This window comes from Gymnogyps californianus, chromosome 5, assembly GCF_018139145.2.
Source record: "Gymnogyps californianus isolate 813 chromosome 5, ASM1813914v2, whole genome shotgun sequence".
In the NCBI taxonomy this organism is placed as follows: Eukaryota; Metazoa; Chordata; class Aves; order Accipitriformes; family Cathartidae; genus Gymnogyps; species Gymnogyps californianus.
In genome coordinates this window covers 67598952-67616095 of record NC_059475.1, presented here as the reverse complement: position 1 = coordinate 67616095, position 17144 = coordinate 67598952, and the positions used below count along the sequence as shown (strand labels likewise).

Genomic DNA, 17144 nt, shown 5'->3' with positions numbered 1-17144 from the left:
GCCTCCCTGGCAGCCCCACCAGCACTCCCCCTTAAGGCTGCTCAACATCCAGCCATTCAATGGCACCATATCAATATCTCACCTGCTTGTGCCTGAATTCCCCACCCTCACGTGCACCCAAACACAACACGGCAGGACCTTCGCCTGTGAGGAGCAGGTAAGGAGCTTGGGGGAAGCCAGCTTGTACGCCAATCAATTCCGCGACCCGTGGGGGCCATGGAACAGTAGGCACAGGCACGCTCACAAGACCCTTTGACTGGTGTCCCTTTCACTGCCAGGAGACTGGCACATATAGGCAGCGATTGCCTCACCTCCTCTTCCGGCTCCTCCAGAACCAACTACATTTCTCTGCATCATCCCCAAAGACCCTGCCAAGTCAAGGGACCTCCTTAGCAAAGTCCTTCGCCCTGGGCGAGCCATCTATTCACACACCTGGGAGAGAAAGCACCAGCTGTGTGTCATACTCAGGCTACACGTACATTGCGGATTTGTACTGCTGCACAGAGGTTTTCCATTTTGTTTCCTATTCCAGTCTCTAGCTTTGACTTTAATGACCACTCAACTGCCCTTTTCATATAACTATTACAAGTCAATGACCTTTCCTGAATGAAAGCAGCTGCCCTTCACTTCATATCTCTAGATCTCCTTGCAATTCTCTTTAGTCAGCTTCTGTTTTTACTGTCTCAGTGATCTAGCAGCACCAGTAAACTATCACCTCATTTCGTAGTTAAGCATACTCAATGAACAACAGAGAATGCCACAGGACTCCATAGGTGACCTCCCCCGCTGATGTGATAATATTTATTCCTTTTTTTCCCCTCCTTCCCTTTAATCAGCTGTTCTTGAGAACCATTCTTCTCCCACAGCAGCTTAGCTGGTTTTTTTCAGAGCTTTTGGCAACAGATTTTGTTGCAACATACTTAGGTGACCAAGATGCCATTCAAGAGCCAGATGTGCTGAAGCAGCTGTGCATTTTGTCCTTCACAGAGCTCTCTCACCTGAGAAGGGGTTTACTTCTATCATGTCTAATCTGTGGCCCATTAATGCTATTCTTCAGCATTGGCAGAAACAATGTATGTCAGCTACCAAAGCTGAATTCCTTGGATTATCTTTAGCAGTTTTTTCAACATTGGGGTGGGGGATCTCCAAAGATCAGGCGAGGAAGAAACAGTCAGCATGAATGAGGAAAAGGAGTGCTTCGATCAAATTGATCTAGTGGTCTCTCAGGCTGGAAAGAGATGAGCCAACGACTGTGAGAAGGAAAAGGTACAACTAAGTTCCTTTGACTCCTTCAAGCTTTCGGGTCTCCTTGACAACTACTCTAACAGTGTTTGGTTGGCACCTGCACTCTATATTATATTTCACAGCTCCAGGTTATGCCAGGAGCCTCGACCTTGTGGGCGAGGTGCAACATGGAAGTCTATGTGGCATTTCAGAATGAAATCGAGCCCCCACGCTGTCTTGCAGCTCACAAGTGTACACACTGAGTTTTGTGACACGAAGGTGCAAAGCGGCGGAGGAGCATGGCAGTTATCCCACGATACTCCATCAGCTGCTGTCCGCTCCTCTCCCTTGCTGCCAACCCTTCACAACAGATGGAAAGAGGAATTATTTTAGGTAGAAGAGCAAGTGAGGGAGCACATTCAAGACTGAAGACCACGCTACAAGTCCAAAGCAAACTCCAGGAAGCTGAGAAAGGTCATACCTAGCATTAATAGCTCTTCCCCTGTCAGACACCCATGCTAGATGTGCTACTTTGCAATTAAAACAGGGCAACAGAACCTCTTAATTAAACATTTTATTTAAACCAATACAAGCACCATGCTTAGCAAAAAAGATTTGGTTTAAAGTAAACATGCAAGGTGAACTAGCAGAGACTAAACAGCATATGGAAGTTGTACTGGTTACTGATATTTTCATGGAATTGCCAAATTCTCAAAACTGGCCGTGAACCTCTCGCACCTTTTACCACCCGCAGCACTGGTGCCAACCCCGACATGTCACAGTACACAAGTCACATCGAGTCTGGATCACGTAACAAAAGCAAGAGTTTCACTGCGCCCCTTCTCATGTCCCATCACGCCTCCATTTCACAGCTACTAGATGTATGTATCAAAAAAATACGCCGCATGACTTTGAGTGCACTGAAGTGAGGAATTGGACTCCCTTGCTTTTGCATGTTTGATTCAGACCCCTGTTACCAGTTTAACATTGTTTCTGGACTAGCTATTTTACAGTTAAAGATACACAAATGGAATCCTGGTACAAATGCATAAGATGCTCCTTTGGAGAAGTGAAAAGGTGTCAACACCCGCATTATTGCCTCCTTTGATAGATCAAAACAGCATTCATGATACTAGAAACACACTTAAACCATCAAATACCAGCATTTAATTTTTTTTGTTAAAAATATTCAAACAATACAAGTCCATTTTATGGGCTGACATGCAAACTCATGCTTTAATTCAGCTTACCATCAATTAATAGGATTACAAGAGCTGTATCCCAGCCATCTATTCAATATTTAAAGCAAACCAGATTAATTGTGGCAGAAGTCTCCCTTTGAGAGACCTTTAACTTTAGCTCCAGGCCAAGGATTTTATGGCCAACTTACTAACTCCTGAAAAATAGGAGCTCACAATGGAAAATGCTGACTCTCAGACCTTTAGCTACAAAGGCTCCCATAGGTGGCATTAGTTAATTTATGTTGTCCTTTAGTTTGAACCCTCTTTAGAGATCTGAAAATTCAAGACAAATGTATGATTACAGATGGGCAACTCACTAGTAAAACATAGTCAGAATATACTGGCCTTCTGAACATGGACACATCTGCCTCCCACTGATATTAAGGGGGAAGCAGTACGGAAAATACAGTTCTAAAGATAAGGCGGGAAAAGTATGTTATGAAAACAAGTATTATCTGTGCAGGAAAGATTTTGACATAATTAATGTCTTTGTTTAATCAAGTATTAGCACTACCTGTATCTCAAGAGCCTAGGACAGTAAGCAGCAGACAGTTGTGTCAAAACACTGCATTAAAAACAAGGAAACCACAAACAAGCCTAGAACAGCAAACATCCTCTGCACACTCATTCTCCAAGCACCTGCAGCTGCTTCCTCACTTCCACAGCTCAGAGAGGGGATAGAGGTACAGCTACCAAGCAAGACTCTTCGAAAAATAGTACTGGTGGGCTGAGCAGCATCAACATCACCTTTCACAAGAAAGGGGGCTTTAACGCTCTCATCGGGATTTGTTTGCTTTCTACAAGACCTGAGGGGCAGCACCCAAGGCAGAAAGCCCTTAAGTGGAGGCAACAAGAACACCCGAAGTGAAAGAACTCAGGCTGAAGATACAGCTGTAAGTAGCAATATTTTCTTGGCAGAAGGTGAACCAGAGATGATGAATCAAATTCAATCATTCGACTGCAGCAGCTCCTCCCTTCTCCTCGCAAGAGAGACAGGCCCCTTTTACAGTTATTTTTGTCAAGACCTGTGCAAGCAGCAGTTGGATGCTGGCAGCCCACCAGTGTACAAAGTACAATAACAAAGATTATTAATCCAGTTTTCCCCACTGCAAATCAAGCTGAACGTTACAAGTGGCACCTTCCCTCTCACCCACGCTGTACTTTGACATGCCTTACCTTTAGCACAATGCCAACAAAATGAGATCCTTGCTGTTTCAAGACGGATGCTTAGAATGACACTATTCTTTAAGCCAAAGTCTTATTTATACAACGTTTGTCACAAAAGACGTTGTTTTTATTGATCTGTAGTACAGAATGATCAAGCAACAGTTTCATAATCAACATTTTTTTTTTGTCCAGGGAAATGAAATTGTTTTTCCAGTTCACTACGTTAACACAGAAATTTAATTTCAGTTACAAGCATTTCTTTCCCGCACTGAAAGATCAATTTAATTGGATCATTCTAACACGTATTTTGAAAAGCTCCTCTCAAGTCAGATTTGTATACAAATAAATGAGCAGTAACATCAAACTAAGAAGAGATTTACCAACACTGAGGACCTTTGCAAATGAATTCCTTGTGATCTTAGAGGAATTAGTGTTTTAACACTAACACAACATATGTTTACAAATGAAAAACAAACCTCCTTTCAGCAAAGGTTTCACAGCATGAAATACTGGCCTCCAAATTTAACACTGCATTCCTTCTCACCAAACAGATTTGTTAGGGCAGCTGTATTTTAAGGTATGTTATCAACAGGAAGCTGCTCTTACGCAGATACTTATTCAGTAGCACAACAAACACTCACGAGCAAAATAGTGAGATACTGTCACATGAGTACTCCCTTTGCCACTGCATGGGCTGAACATGTCCCATATCAGACAACTACTCTATTGAATATAAAACAGACCTGTAAAAAGACTGGTCATTTATAAAAGTTAAATACTATTTTCACATTAGAATACTTGCTGTTTCAAAGAGATGAACCGTAAGTAAATGAAAATCAAATTATCAGTTATGCAAAAGCTTTATCTGGAATGTAATTTTGACCAACAAGCAGTTAAGAAAGTTAGAGACTGTAATTAAAGTACTCAAAAGTTACGTGTGGCCAACTTTTATAACAAAAGAGATATAAATCATTCATTATCATGAAAAGCTTTAACCTCCTGACTCCTACAAATGGAGTAGATGACTGGAATTTCAAAGAAAATGAGGTTAGCTTTTTTTTTTTTTTTACAGATGTCAACTGCAACACCAGGCACTAGGAAAAAATGTTACTTGGATTCTTTAACAAAGTTTTTACCAAATTTGTAATAAGTGGCAGTGTAAAATTCTCAAGTCATTTTAAAGCTAACAAATTAAAGGCACACAGTATTCATATAACAGGAAATGAGCAAAGAGGTAAACTTCTTAACAGTGTAATAAGTTATTATGCAAGACATCTGGTACAAGAGTAACCAGAGTCGTAATTCAGCCCTTAGTTATCACCTAGTTCCTGTAAGACTATATTAGCATGAGAACTGGACAGTCAAAGCTTTGCCCTGAAATTTAGTAAGATTGACTCAGGCAACTGAGGAATTACTGGAATGACAAAAATTAGTTCCAAGAATTTGAGAAAGTTCACATGGACTCGATGGAAAGATACATGGATGGATTTGCTGTACAAGGATTTTTAATACTAAATGCTTCCAGGGAGTAGTTTTCAAAATTGAGAAGACATTAAGTCAAAAAGTCTGAAAAGTAAGTGACAGTACACAATTTCTGCATATAAATGGCTAGTATATGTCATAAGGATGCATTTGTAGCTCAGAAAAAGTTAGCGTCAGCTTCCAAATTATGTTTGTAGATAGTTATAAATCCAGAACTGAATTTTAGTTATAGAAATATTAGTCACAAGAGTGCAAAAGGAGTCCCTGCAGAGGAGTATTCCTTTTAACAGGTACAAATAAGGAAACATCTGCAAAGATTTGTTACTTCAAGGAGACAGACCTGCTATTCTTTGCACAAACTTTGCACAAGAGATATACTGCAGGAGACAGATGTAAATACAGTGCATTTTTTAGATGTAAGTATTCATGTCTGGTTCCAGTATTATCAGGATGGTACATAAATACTTATTACAGAGGTTTTCTTAATGGAAGAAGCCCAGTTTCTCACGCAGCCATTCTTCAGTTAGGTCTTCTGTATTTCTTATTTCAAATACCTAAACAAAATTGCATCGCATAAATTCTTGAGGTGATAGTACTTGAAAGTGATAAGCATCCAGTGCAATCAATACCTTTCCACACAAGTTGTTTGAGCCATAATAAACCAGTAACCAACCTAGATTTTTCATGTGCTTTCTTGAAAGGATCAGTTAATATTCTAAAGTAACATCAGTGAAAAATACACAAGACTAAGTGGCAAGGCATATTACTAACTTGAACGAGAACCCTGTAATTCCTATTTCTTGACTTCATTCTTCTCCTTTAAGAGTATGTGAGAACAGCATATGTACTACATTTTAAAGTTACTCTGAAATGGCACCATCTCATATGCATTATCTCAGCAAGAAGATTGTCTATTTCAAGAATACAAATGAATTTAACCTCTGGGCTGAATTAAGCCCAAAGTTCAGGAATTTTGCTCAGCCTAAGACACTGTTATTCCTTCTTTGAACTGAAATAAATCCACAGTATCCAGTAGCATACTGTTTTCCCTGTAAGAAACAAGCCTGGGATATCTCAAAATAGAAAACCTGAAAAAAACCCACCCCAAAAACCACCAACCCAAAGCTTTGTGGAAGTCTTAAACAAACCTTTAACATAGCCTTGAAGCAGAAAAGACCAAAGACATCAATATACTCTTTACATTCCATATGGACAAGTAACTGGTTTGGTTTTTTTTTTAATACCCTTGAAGAGAGGCTAAGTTAATTCTGTATTGCTAACTGGAGTCTTTGAGATGCCCACAAATGGATCATCTTTTCAGAAGAGTCAAGTAAGTAAATTTTACAAATCCATAGGCTTTCAAAAATGTTCTTCTAGGCAATGAAAACAAGAAAAATATTTTTAACTGGAGACTGCTGTTACTATTCTGACAACGCTGAAAATAAAGCTATGTCAGCACTAAATCAGTTATCTGCCCTTCTAATGGTATGGAGTACATAGCTGCAAAAAGCATGCTCAGGCCAATAGAATGGATGGGATTTTGTAAGACTCACAAAACAAGCTTCTCCGTGAACCTGCTGTTTGGAATGAACTTCCTATTTAGTCTTGTCCTCAGCCATTTTACCATTTTAATCTTCTTCAGGAAACAATTCAGGTTTTGTATCTTTTCTTATTTCCCATCTCTGCTGGAGTGGGCTCTGGACGCTGCTTCTTGTATTTAGACAGTGATCCACTACTATCAACTAATATTGATTTTTTTTTTTTTAAAGTAAAAGATAGGGGGAAAACCCAAAATTCAGTGTTGTAAGAACAGAACAGCTTAACAGAAGCCAAGCTAATATGCAAGCCACTGAAAAAATAACAGGACTCAGTTGAGTCACATGCAGAAATCACACCAGGAGGAAGTCACAGCATGAGCTAAAATGAAACATGGCTCAGTGAGTGGCAAGAATAAAGCACATTTGAAGAGCAAGTCAGCAACCCGAACTGGAGACAGGCTGTCTTCTCCAACTTCAGAAGGAAGATGATCACGGACCTCTATATCCAGTCCTAGGCTTTCATTCAAAAGCCTTTCAAACTGAATTTCTCCCACTTGACAGGTGACAGTAACTCAGCTAGTCCCCAGGCTTTCACCTTCTTCTCATCAACTCTTCCTTCTCACTCACTGAAAACTGCCTTCAGTGAATTCAAGGAATTCTTCTTTTCTATCAAAGATGCTAGAGTTCTCTAAGACGCAGTTTCAACAGACCTAAAAAAAGATTTCTTGGGGCTGTACTGATTGCTTCCACCATCTTATCTTCTGCTTCCCTCCTATTTACTCCTGTCAATTTGACGTCTAATTTAAAACAGAGCGGTCCTTTCTTACAAGGTGCAGCTAGAAGAGGTAAAAGTTCACAGTTCTCCTATTGGCCCAACATACATTTTTACTGGGATGTTAAAGTACTCAGTCAGGATAAGGAAGACCAAAAGGGAACGGTGCTGTTGGGGAATGGTGAAGTCATTTCACATTGTATGAAAAACCTGAAGTGACCACTGACTCTATTTAGCTTTACTGCTTGAAACTAAAACTTTACGGAGTCTAGGTGCCAATTAAGCAGGTACTTCAAAGATCTCCAAAGGGACAATTAGGTGGCTTTTTAAAAAAAAAAAAAAAAATATATACACCTAGGCCTAGTGAATGCAGTGATTTCTTCTGGCCTTAGTACTGGACAAAGCAAACATAGGAAGATTTAGAATTATTCAGCACTTGGCACATGTGTTACTTATTCTGAAGACTACGTTCTGCAAGCATACAATCCCATAAACCATGCAGCAAAACTAGTCCACACCATACTAAGACTTCAGACTATTCTTCCCATCAATAAATTCATTCGCCAAAGTAAAGACGTCCATCCTACCGATGGATATTTTAGTTTTAGAGAACACTGTTCTTCCTGTACCCTAAAACTCCAGAAATCCCCACATACACTCCTCTCTTCAGTCTTCCTAAAACAGAATCTGTTCACTGTAATTACGAAGTCTCATAACACCCTTCTCGTGATAGATTAAAGCAAGACACAAAACAGCTTCTGCAACCTGCATTTAAGGGGGAGACAGTTATTTCAACTAGTCAATTATACCTTAGTGAGTTCAGCTGTCTGTACAAGCTTATTCTTGCTTCCAGCATACATCATCTGCTGTTCAGGCTTACATCCTATAGTTGTGTGGAAAAAAAGAGGGTTTGTTTAGTTATTTTGACTGCAACACTTCAAAAATAAGATTTTTTTTTTAAAGAATCCAAATGGAAAGCTGAAGTCTCCATTCAGAAAAGTGACCTATTTCTTTACATACATCATCATCCTTGCTCTTACTTTCATATCTAGTACTTGAAAAGCATTTCCAGAAGTAATAGTCGTGCAGGCTGAATTGGTGGTCCCAACGTGCACTTGTATTTCTGCTTAGAGCTAACATCAAATATTGCAGCAGTCAAACCTGAATCATAACAGCCAACAAAGCAGTACCTCCCGCCACTACAGAAGTGTGCTCATTACACTACATTCAATTCTTTGCCCTCTTGCTATTTCTGGAAGATTCCCACGTTTTTGCTAGTTACACTTACACAGATCTTTATACCATATGCCTTTGAGGTGGAGTCAAACTGAGAACAAATCAAGTCAGCTTGAATTTGTTGTTCTTTCTCCTAATCTCTCCCCAAATCCCCCAACTGAACTGGTAGCTCAAAATGACTCCCACCCCCCCGCCCCAGCCCCAAACACAGAGCACCTTCAGTCACAGTCAAAGTTAGTTAAACTGCTGTTTAGAGTCCCGACTAATGGTTCATTGTTTCTGACTCCAGTATCAATCTAACCACTAACTTATGTTTGCAGAAAATTTTTTGAAATAGAAAACCTCAAGAAAAAAAAAAAGGCTTTCTTTAGAAGTTGCTTGTTTAAAGTTTCTAGAGATACAAGTATACTTTTAAATCTTGCCACCCATAAAAAACATTGTCTAAGCTCTCTTTTCCTATGAAGTACTACAAGTCTGCCCGCTTTGCTATTTCAAGGTCTCCCAGGAAGTTTCTTACTGCTGTTCTAACTCACAAAATATCTACCCTTCAGAAGAGAAGTAACATCCATAACATTCATACAAAGATTCTCAGGTAACTACAGAAGAATATTCTCACTAGTTGCTAAACTCTTTTACCTACCTAGTTATTCTAGTTCTGAGTAATGAAGGGTAAAACAATGCAATCAGTTTATCTTCTTCTAGAGGATAACAAGGATAATCCAGTAATAGCAGCAAGCTACCCTATTACAGTTCAGAACACAGACGGAAGCCACAGAAGCAATTCATCTCTGTAAGTCCAAATCAAGTCACAGGTTATTTGGCTTCTATTAAAAATCACACAGTTCCCTGCACAGGTATGTTTATGTTGAGGGTTACTGTGACACAAGCAGAGGAAGCTACTGCTGTATATAAACTTGGGACGATCTAAGATTACAGCCTCTTTCTCCTTGAACATAGTCTGTTCACCCAGCACTTTCACCTGCCCAGATCTGGGTTATGGAGCCCTCTTTTCCTCCTTTTCACCCATACTTGTGACAGCCCTTCAGACCTTCTCATCGCAGCACCATTTGGAGGCATCCTCTGTTGCTGCCCACTGCACATAGGTCCCCTGGAAAACCCTCATCTCTAATCCCATCCTTACCCTTTTACAGAGTCCTGTTCCTTTCACGGGCAGACATGGGTTCCCATGCCCTTCCGAGAAGGAGAGGAATTTCTTCCCACCCAGTCACTAACATCCAAATAGTAAGATGGGACAGAGGTGAACAGAAACCCTCAGGAACAGAGCGGGTATCTTCCAGCCCTCTCCTCACTCATTTCCTGAGCCTTGTCTGGTCATATTTTGAAGATTCCCCAAGATTTGAGGAGAGGGTGACAGGAAATACATTAGGCTAAACCTACATGAATAGATGCAGAGTGCTCCAGGCTACTTTCTTTTACAGGAGGGCGTTGCTGAGCACACCACTGAGAACACAGTGCGCAGGCACATTTAGAAAGACACACCTTTTGGCCAGCTATGCAGGAAACTAACACTTCTGTTCAGCCTTCAGAAACGGAAAAGAATCTCTTCTGTCATACATCCAAAGTGCCCTAAATGTGAACACCAAAGGCAGCGAAAATCTCCAGCAACTAGGTAGATCTGGGCAGATGGAAGTGTTTAAACTTGTCACGAGCTGATGGTGAGGATGGAGCTAATACACTATAGATTCCTCTCTGCCGAAGAAGGTCTCCAGATAATGCCATAGCTTTATAGTGCCTTGCTTCCAGCAGTGGCATAAGCAAATCTAGCCTTAAGCATCTGAACCACTATTCAAGCATTAAGCACTCATTTTATCTTCCATAGCAAAGAATATTCCCATATTTACAGCACATAGTAGCTACCATTCACAATGTTCACTCACCAACTGGACTGGAGAAGATAAAGCACAATGGATAAGAAACTCTTCCATCATCATGCTGATACTTGTAACTATACACAATAAATGTTTTTTCTGAGGTTAAAGAAACTAAGAAATCAGTGATCTTATTAGGATATAATCCTCAGTTATCAGAGCTTGATGCAGGCACAAATAAGACCTGCATTCTAGAAGATGCTTTAAATTTGATATGTAGGCTCACTGTTCTCCTGTTTTCACTTCCATATTTGACTTTCAGAACTGACCCCGCCTGTCTTTACCAACCTCTACCACAGCTGGGTGTGAGGGCTCTCTCTATTACTGTTTCACATCAGAGCTAAAAATCACCCTTTCATCACAAATATTCCTCTCCCAGCTTTGTAAAAAGACTTCCCACACCCACCAATGTGTTTCTGGCTTAATGAAAGCCAAATTCTTTCTTTGCAGACTAAGCACTTCATTGTTTCAGGTGTTTTGCTGAATTTGAACTCAAGTTTTAGCTAGGACTCCTGCTTTATGGCCTCCCACTGCACCAGGGTGATGAAAGGAAAGATTCAGAATGGCACGTGGAATAATGCCAACCAGCTTTTGAGGGTAATGGAGGCCGATATTTTCTTCACTTGTAACTTAAGTACCTCTCTCATTTCATCTAGTTAAAGAATAATTTACTTGCCCCTCTTTTTTTTTTTTAAATACAAGGATTCTTCCCTAGATCACATGCCTACAGCACGCCCAGAATCACTAACTGCAGGAGAATAGCAGGGGCCACATGCTGAGAAATCACCAAAACAGATCCTAAGTTACACAGGCAATTTTCTATATTTAGAAGTAGCCACATACAAAACTGGTACATTTTGCTCACTTCTTTACATTAACAGCAGCGTGGCTTCACTTTACTTCCCCAAACATTATATAGTCTAAAAGCAAATAAAATCTCGGGAAAGGCTTAAATGTGTCAGTCATTGTTTCACCAAGTGGGACAACCATTCAGTGCATCATGAGAACTGATCCCTAGGTTATCTCACAAATAAAGTATCAGTAAAGTCGCACTACAGGCAAGTATTGGCCTAAAAAGGTGAAGTCCAACTTTGAACATTTTGAACAGCTTCCAGGAGTGAGTAAGACCAAATGCCAGCAGCATAAGAAGGATATCGAGGTTGTCTCTCGGGCAGCTCATCTTTTAGCTCATCGGGAGAAATACCCTGGTAACATTAAACACAAGCAATATTTGAACAAATGATCTTGCACTTGAAGGTATACTATGAAGGCTAAAGCAGAATAACAGAACAGTGAAACAGCTGTAAGTTAGATGTACATCCACAGTTGAACTGATAACGATCTCTCACTCAAATTACTAGAGCAGTTTAAGAAAACTTGTGTGCTAATAGATTCCTATGACTAACATGGAATTAATGTTAGCAAGAATAATCATCCCTATTTTAGGCATAATGAGTTTAGAAAACATTTTTGGCTCTAGTTGGATATGCTGGCAGCTACCATGCTTTTCTAACTCTAGAGCTACAGAAGTAAGCAAGCACACACCAAAAAGTATCTGTTAAAATCAGCTACACAAATGGTGCTTTTGAAAAATTCAGTCCTTCCTCCTTGAGCAAGCAAAAAAGAGTCCCCATTCTATTCAAATATTACATTAACTTCTACATTCTAGGGAATAAGAGCTACGGTTAATGCTCAAATCCCTGAGAAGGATTTAATTTTGCCCAATGCACCATTAAGAAACACTACATGCTGGGCTGACCTTATTATGCCACCTATCAAATTTAGAGTCTGCAGAGGATTAGCAATCCTAGCTTCTAATTGATGGCAGATCAGCTCAGAGTCAAATATGCAGATCTATGTGGAAACACAGCAGAAATCTCTTCAAAAAGCCAGCAGGTGCCAAAGACGCTTCTTACACAGTTGTATCATAACAGCTTTAAAATAACTTTTTTGTGCAATTAATTAGTCAACTCAATTGGTTCTGCATAGTTCCACTATTAATAGTGCTGTGCTTTACATGCAGAGTGACCATGCATTTAAATAAGCTCATGACCCAAATTAGATTAAGAGTTTGATAACAATTTGAAACTAAGGCAGTACCTTAGAGACAACAATACATTGCAGGCTGAAGATACTCTTATTTACAATTCATTTAACAAACCTCATGCTCCTCATCCAGTACCACCAACTGCTTATCCTTGTCGATTTTCACTATAAATCAAAATAAAACATAGATCAATGTTTTTTCAATCGATTTATACAATGTACGCATGAAGCTTTTTAACATTCCCCCAACAAGGATATTCCTTGTGCTTCCATTCTGCTTCTTCAGTCTATCCCACGACTTCACAAAAATCACTGAAGTGCACAGTCTAAGCGTTGTTCATTGCAATACGCTCTTCTCAAATGTCAAAGACAGAAATGTCAAACTTCTCTACTTAAGGCTACAAAATTTACAAACTCAAAATGACTGTGCCTTGACATTTTTTACTATCATTTTACAAACAGTGGTAGACTCTGAGCCGCAATTAAGTATAAATACTCTACTAAGAGCAGATGCAGTCTTGTGTTGTAAGAACAGTGTTGCTTTACTGTTAAAATTACGGGAAGAATTGGAAGTACTGAAGTTCATACAAGAAACACCCTCTTGGCTCACATTTACCTGTTACAGCAGCAACATTACATGGGAAGAAAAAGAGGAGATAGGATTTTCTGCAAGACCTCGCAATTTTTGTCAGACTTGTTTTTAACTTACTTATAATGGCAGCATTGTTGGTTTCTTTACGAAACCGGAATTTTCTCAGTTTCTCCACCAGGTCTTCAGCAACATCACAAACCACGAGAGATTCACTCTACAAAAAGGAAATGGCAGAGGGGAGGGAAAGATAAATCTTTCTAGTAAACCAGAAAAAAATCCCCATGTCATGCATATGTGCGCATAAATCCTACTGAAGTGGAACTGCATGCAACCTGTCCAAAGTTTCAGAACATACACATAAACCAGAAAAACCATGGATGAAAGCAGTTTTTAAAAAAACACAAAACCAGAACACTTATCTGTTTTACTATCCCTCCTCAAAGCCACAGTTAACTATTTTATTAGCTATTCGTGAAGTGGGATTATTCTTATAGCTCTTAGAAGTAAACAAATTTTACAGTTCGTTTGCCAAGACAAGTCTTGAAACAAGGAAGCCCCTTAGAGTGGCAGTAAACTGGCTACAGTAATTTAAGCATTTAAAATACCAGGAGCTACTATTAGTATTTCAGAAGAACACAGACAGTAATCAAGGGTCACGGCTTATTTTTACCCACAAAAATATGAACTGAACTTTTGAAATTTACACACAGAAAGCATTTAGGAGTTTTTAATGAAAAAGCATGCATACTTTCCCCCATGGGCTTATATGTCACTACCTCCAAGTTTTCAGAAGAAATGTCCAGATAACATATTAGTCATCACACTGAAGATGGGGAAGGAAATGATTATTTCACAAGACACCATGCAGGTTATCTTCCATTACACATGCAATTTTTAAACTGTACCAAGCCAACCACTGCCACTTCCTGAGGAACATTTTATACACACAACCTCTATCACCACAGTTAAGACACGCATGCCAGCTAGACGAAGAAAAGTTATTTAACATCTCCAGCTTATTCATATTAGTGTATTTGTAAATTCCTAAGGCATCAAGGCTTTTGTGCCAAAACAACTGTATTTCAAGGCTTCTTTAAAAAAAGTGCTCATGTAAAAAAAACATAGTGGCAAGATTACCTATCACAAGACCTACTAAAGAGCTGTTTCATTGAGACAAATCACTGCTTACAAATCAGAAGAAATCTACTATTTAAACTCTGAGTTGTCTCCTCACGTTCAATGTTGGCTTGTTTGTGAGATTTTCCTCAAAAAGCAGAGCAGTGTCTCTCCTTCCCCACGTCCAAAATCACCTTGCAAATATCCTATGTTTGTTGTTACTCCTAAAAAGACTTCCACCTTGGCCAAATTCTGGCACAAAGTCTTGTGCCTCTGCTTCCTTTTAACAGCTGGAGAGGAAATCAGGCTCTGCTGTCACAGGACAGGTCAGGCACTGAGCGTGCAGCCTTCACTATTTTGCTTGCTTCCGCTAAACTTTAAAGGTTGTTCTTGGCTCCTTCTGATCCACAAATGTCATTAATCCCCACTCTCGCTATTTCAGGAGTTCTCTACTTAAAAAAGAAAACAGAATTCAGGGCTGCATTTCGAAGTCGAAGTCATATGCTGTATCAAATGCTCTTTTCTGAAAGAAGCATTTCTCCCAGTCCTCTGGGCTCAGCACTTTCCTAACATCTTCCAGAAGACACTGCAGGGTTAGCAGTGCTCTTGATCATACCTGTGCAGCCACACAAACATAAATCCCTAAGAGAAGGTGAAGGCTGTGTCTGCAAAACACATGGTGACATCAGATTCAGATCATCTATCGGGGCTAAGCTGGCTCACCAGTGCTTGGTTTAATAAAAACTAAAGAAAGGCAGAGGCAGGAGGAGTGCACAGACAGCGGGCACACCTGCCAAACAGCACAGTGGGGCGTGTTGCTGTTGACTAACCTCAGCCACCATTCATACTGGCATTATACTTCAAGATTTTCAGAAACCCATTTAGCCGCCTGCCGAACAGGCGTCGGCAGGGCAGGTCACGACTTCCCTTTTAAACAGCTGCTTCTTCACTCTCCCCCCCGCAGGCTGCCAGCGCCCAGCAGAAAAACAACCGAGGAGGTCCTTTCCCTGGCGGGGCAGCAGGTGAGCACGGCACGACCCGGGGGTCGGGCGGGGCCGGAGGAGCTTCTCACGGCGGCACCTTCCCGGGCAGCACCCCCGGACCGAAGGGTACCGGCTCGCTCTGAGGAGACACCTACCCCCACTTCTCCGAGGGCACCTACTCTCCCCTCAGAACTTCCTCCCCAGCCCGCCGAGCCCGGCCGGGCGGGGACACCGGCCGCGCGGGGACACCGGCCTCCCGCCGTCCCTCCCGCCTCAGCAGGGGACCCCCCAAGCCGGCGGAGGCGGCCGGATCCTCCCCGTGCCCGCGGAGGCGGCTGGGCTCCCCCCGGCCCGGCCCGGCCCGGCCCGGCTTCCCCCCTTCCCTCAGGCGGCGCGGGCTCCTCTCACCATCTTGCGCGCGCGCAACCGCCCAACCGCCGCCGCTCGCGCGCCAACAACGGAAGCCGCCGCGCCGCCGCCTCCTCGCTGGGCTGCGCACCCTACTGCGCCTGCGCGGCGGAGACCCCGTCTACCCCCCCCCCCCTCACCCCCCCCGACCAATCAGCACCGCTGTCCCAGCTGGGCGGGCAGCGCCACCCGCCTACGGGTAGCGGGAAGGTTCAAGGGCCGCGGGGAGCGGCCCGTTGGCGGGCGCGGCCCACGTGTCGCGGCGCCGCAGGGGAGGGAGGGAAGGGGCGCGGGCGCGGGCGCGTGCCGCGGCGCCACGTGACGCCCCCACCCCGGCCTCGCACCCTGCTGCGCCCCTCCCCGTTGCCATGGCGCCGCGGCCCCGCCCTCCCGCGGAGTCATGGCAACGGGGCGGGGCGGGGCCGTGTGCAAGCGGCGGGGCGGTGTTTCCTCACGCACAGTCTGTCAGCTGCGGTGGCGGCGGGGCAGCCCACCGGGGACGCGGGGGAAACGGGCTCGGAATCGGGGGGTTCTCTTTCTTAGCGGTAAATGTGCCTTAAGGGTGACAATATTTAAACCCTGATCCGCAGAGGAGCCTCCCTGTGCCAAGGCCGGGCTGGGATATCAGCCCACGGGCAGGGTCAAGAGCAGGCCTGGGGAGGGTGACCATGGTTAGACGAGGCCATTAAGGCCTGTGAGTAACTTCACATCCTTTACTAAAACACCAGAGAATACACACAGAAAAATGGCTGTTAAAAAAGCCTCAGCTGGAACATCTGCCTCATTAAACATCAGAAAATCCAAGCATGAGACAGAAATCCGTAAGTTCCACTGCTCGTGGTACTTCTTGTTTATACAAGTTTGAGTGTAATTCTGGAAGTAAACCAGGATTTGGAGCTCACAAATAGGAGCAGCGAGTGTGAGGCAGATGCTTCTCTTCCATAATAGGCTGTTGGTGGAGGGCAGTCTTGGTGCTGGAGGAAATACCTGGCCTTTTTCGTGCTGCTGGGTATTTAAGCTGCCGTAACAGAAAAGAAAATGCCTTCTCGGTGGTCCCATAACAGTGAGAATTAAGAACATCACCGCTTTGCTCGCTTGAAGAGAATGAAAGCATAGACGAAGACTTCACATCTCAGATACAACCTCTTGCAAATTCTATTAATGACTTAAATGCCGGATCTATAAGATAAAGCTGCAGATTTTCGACAAGAGCTTCAGTAAGCACCATGGACGCGCAGGATTGCCGAGCAGCTGTTGAAGCGTCACTTAATCTCTGTACACTCTTAAATACAGCTGTTTCCTCGTGCGGTATTCTGCAGGTAGGTTGCTTACTCATTTCAGTAGGCAAAACGCGTTTGTGTAAGCGCTCCTGTTTAGAAGGAGAGGTCACGGGGAGGAAATTGACAGCATCCCATCTTTACTGGAGGTCAGTTTTCCAGGCGCTGGGGTT

The 17144-nt window shown here is 42.4% G+C and overlaps 2 protein-coding genes across 2 annotated transcripts in view; both read right to left on the bottom strand.

Moving 5' to 3' along the window:
• GCH1 (GTP cyclohydrolase 1) overlaps positions 1-17144 on the bottom strand; it is a 318959-nt gene that overhangs the window by 135692 nt on the left and 166123 nt on the right. The gene's annotated exons all lie outside the window — the stretch shown is intronic.
• GMFB (glia maturation factor beta) lies at positions 1784-15750 on the bottom strand. Its single transcript, XM_050897448.1, has 7 exons — positions 15695-15750; positions 13305-13401; positions 12711-12760; positions 11705-11754; positions 10559-10641; positions 8234-8307; positions 1784-5668 (listed from the first exon to the last, which is right to left on the bottom strand). The coding sequence occupies exons 1-7, from the start codon at positions 15695-15697 to the stop codon at positions 5597-5599; spliced, it is 429 nt and encodes a 142-aa protein (XP_050753405.1). The 5' UTR covers positions 15698-15750; the 3' UTR covers positions 1784-5596.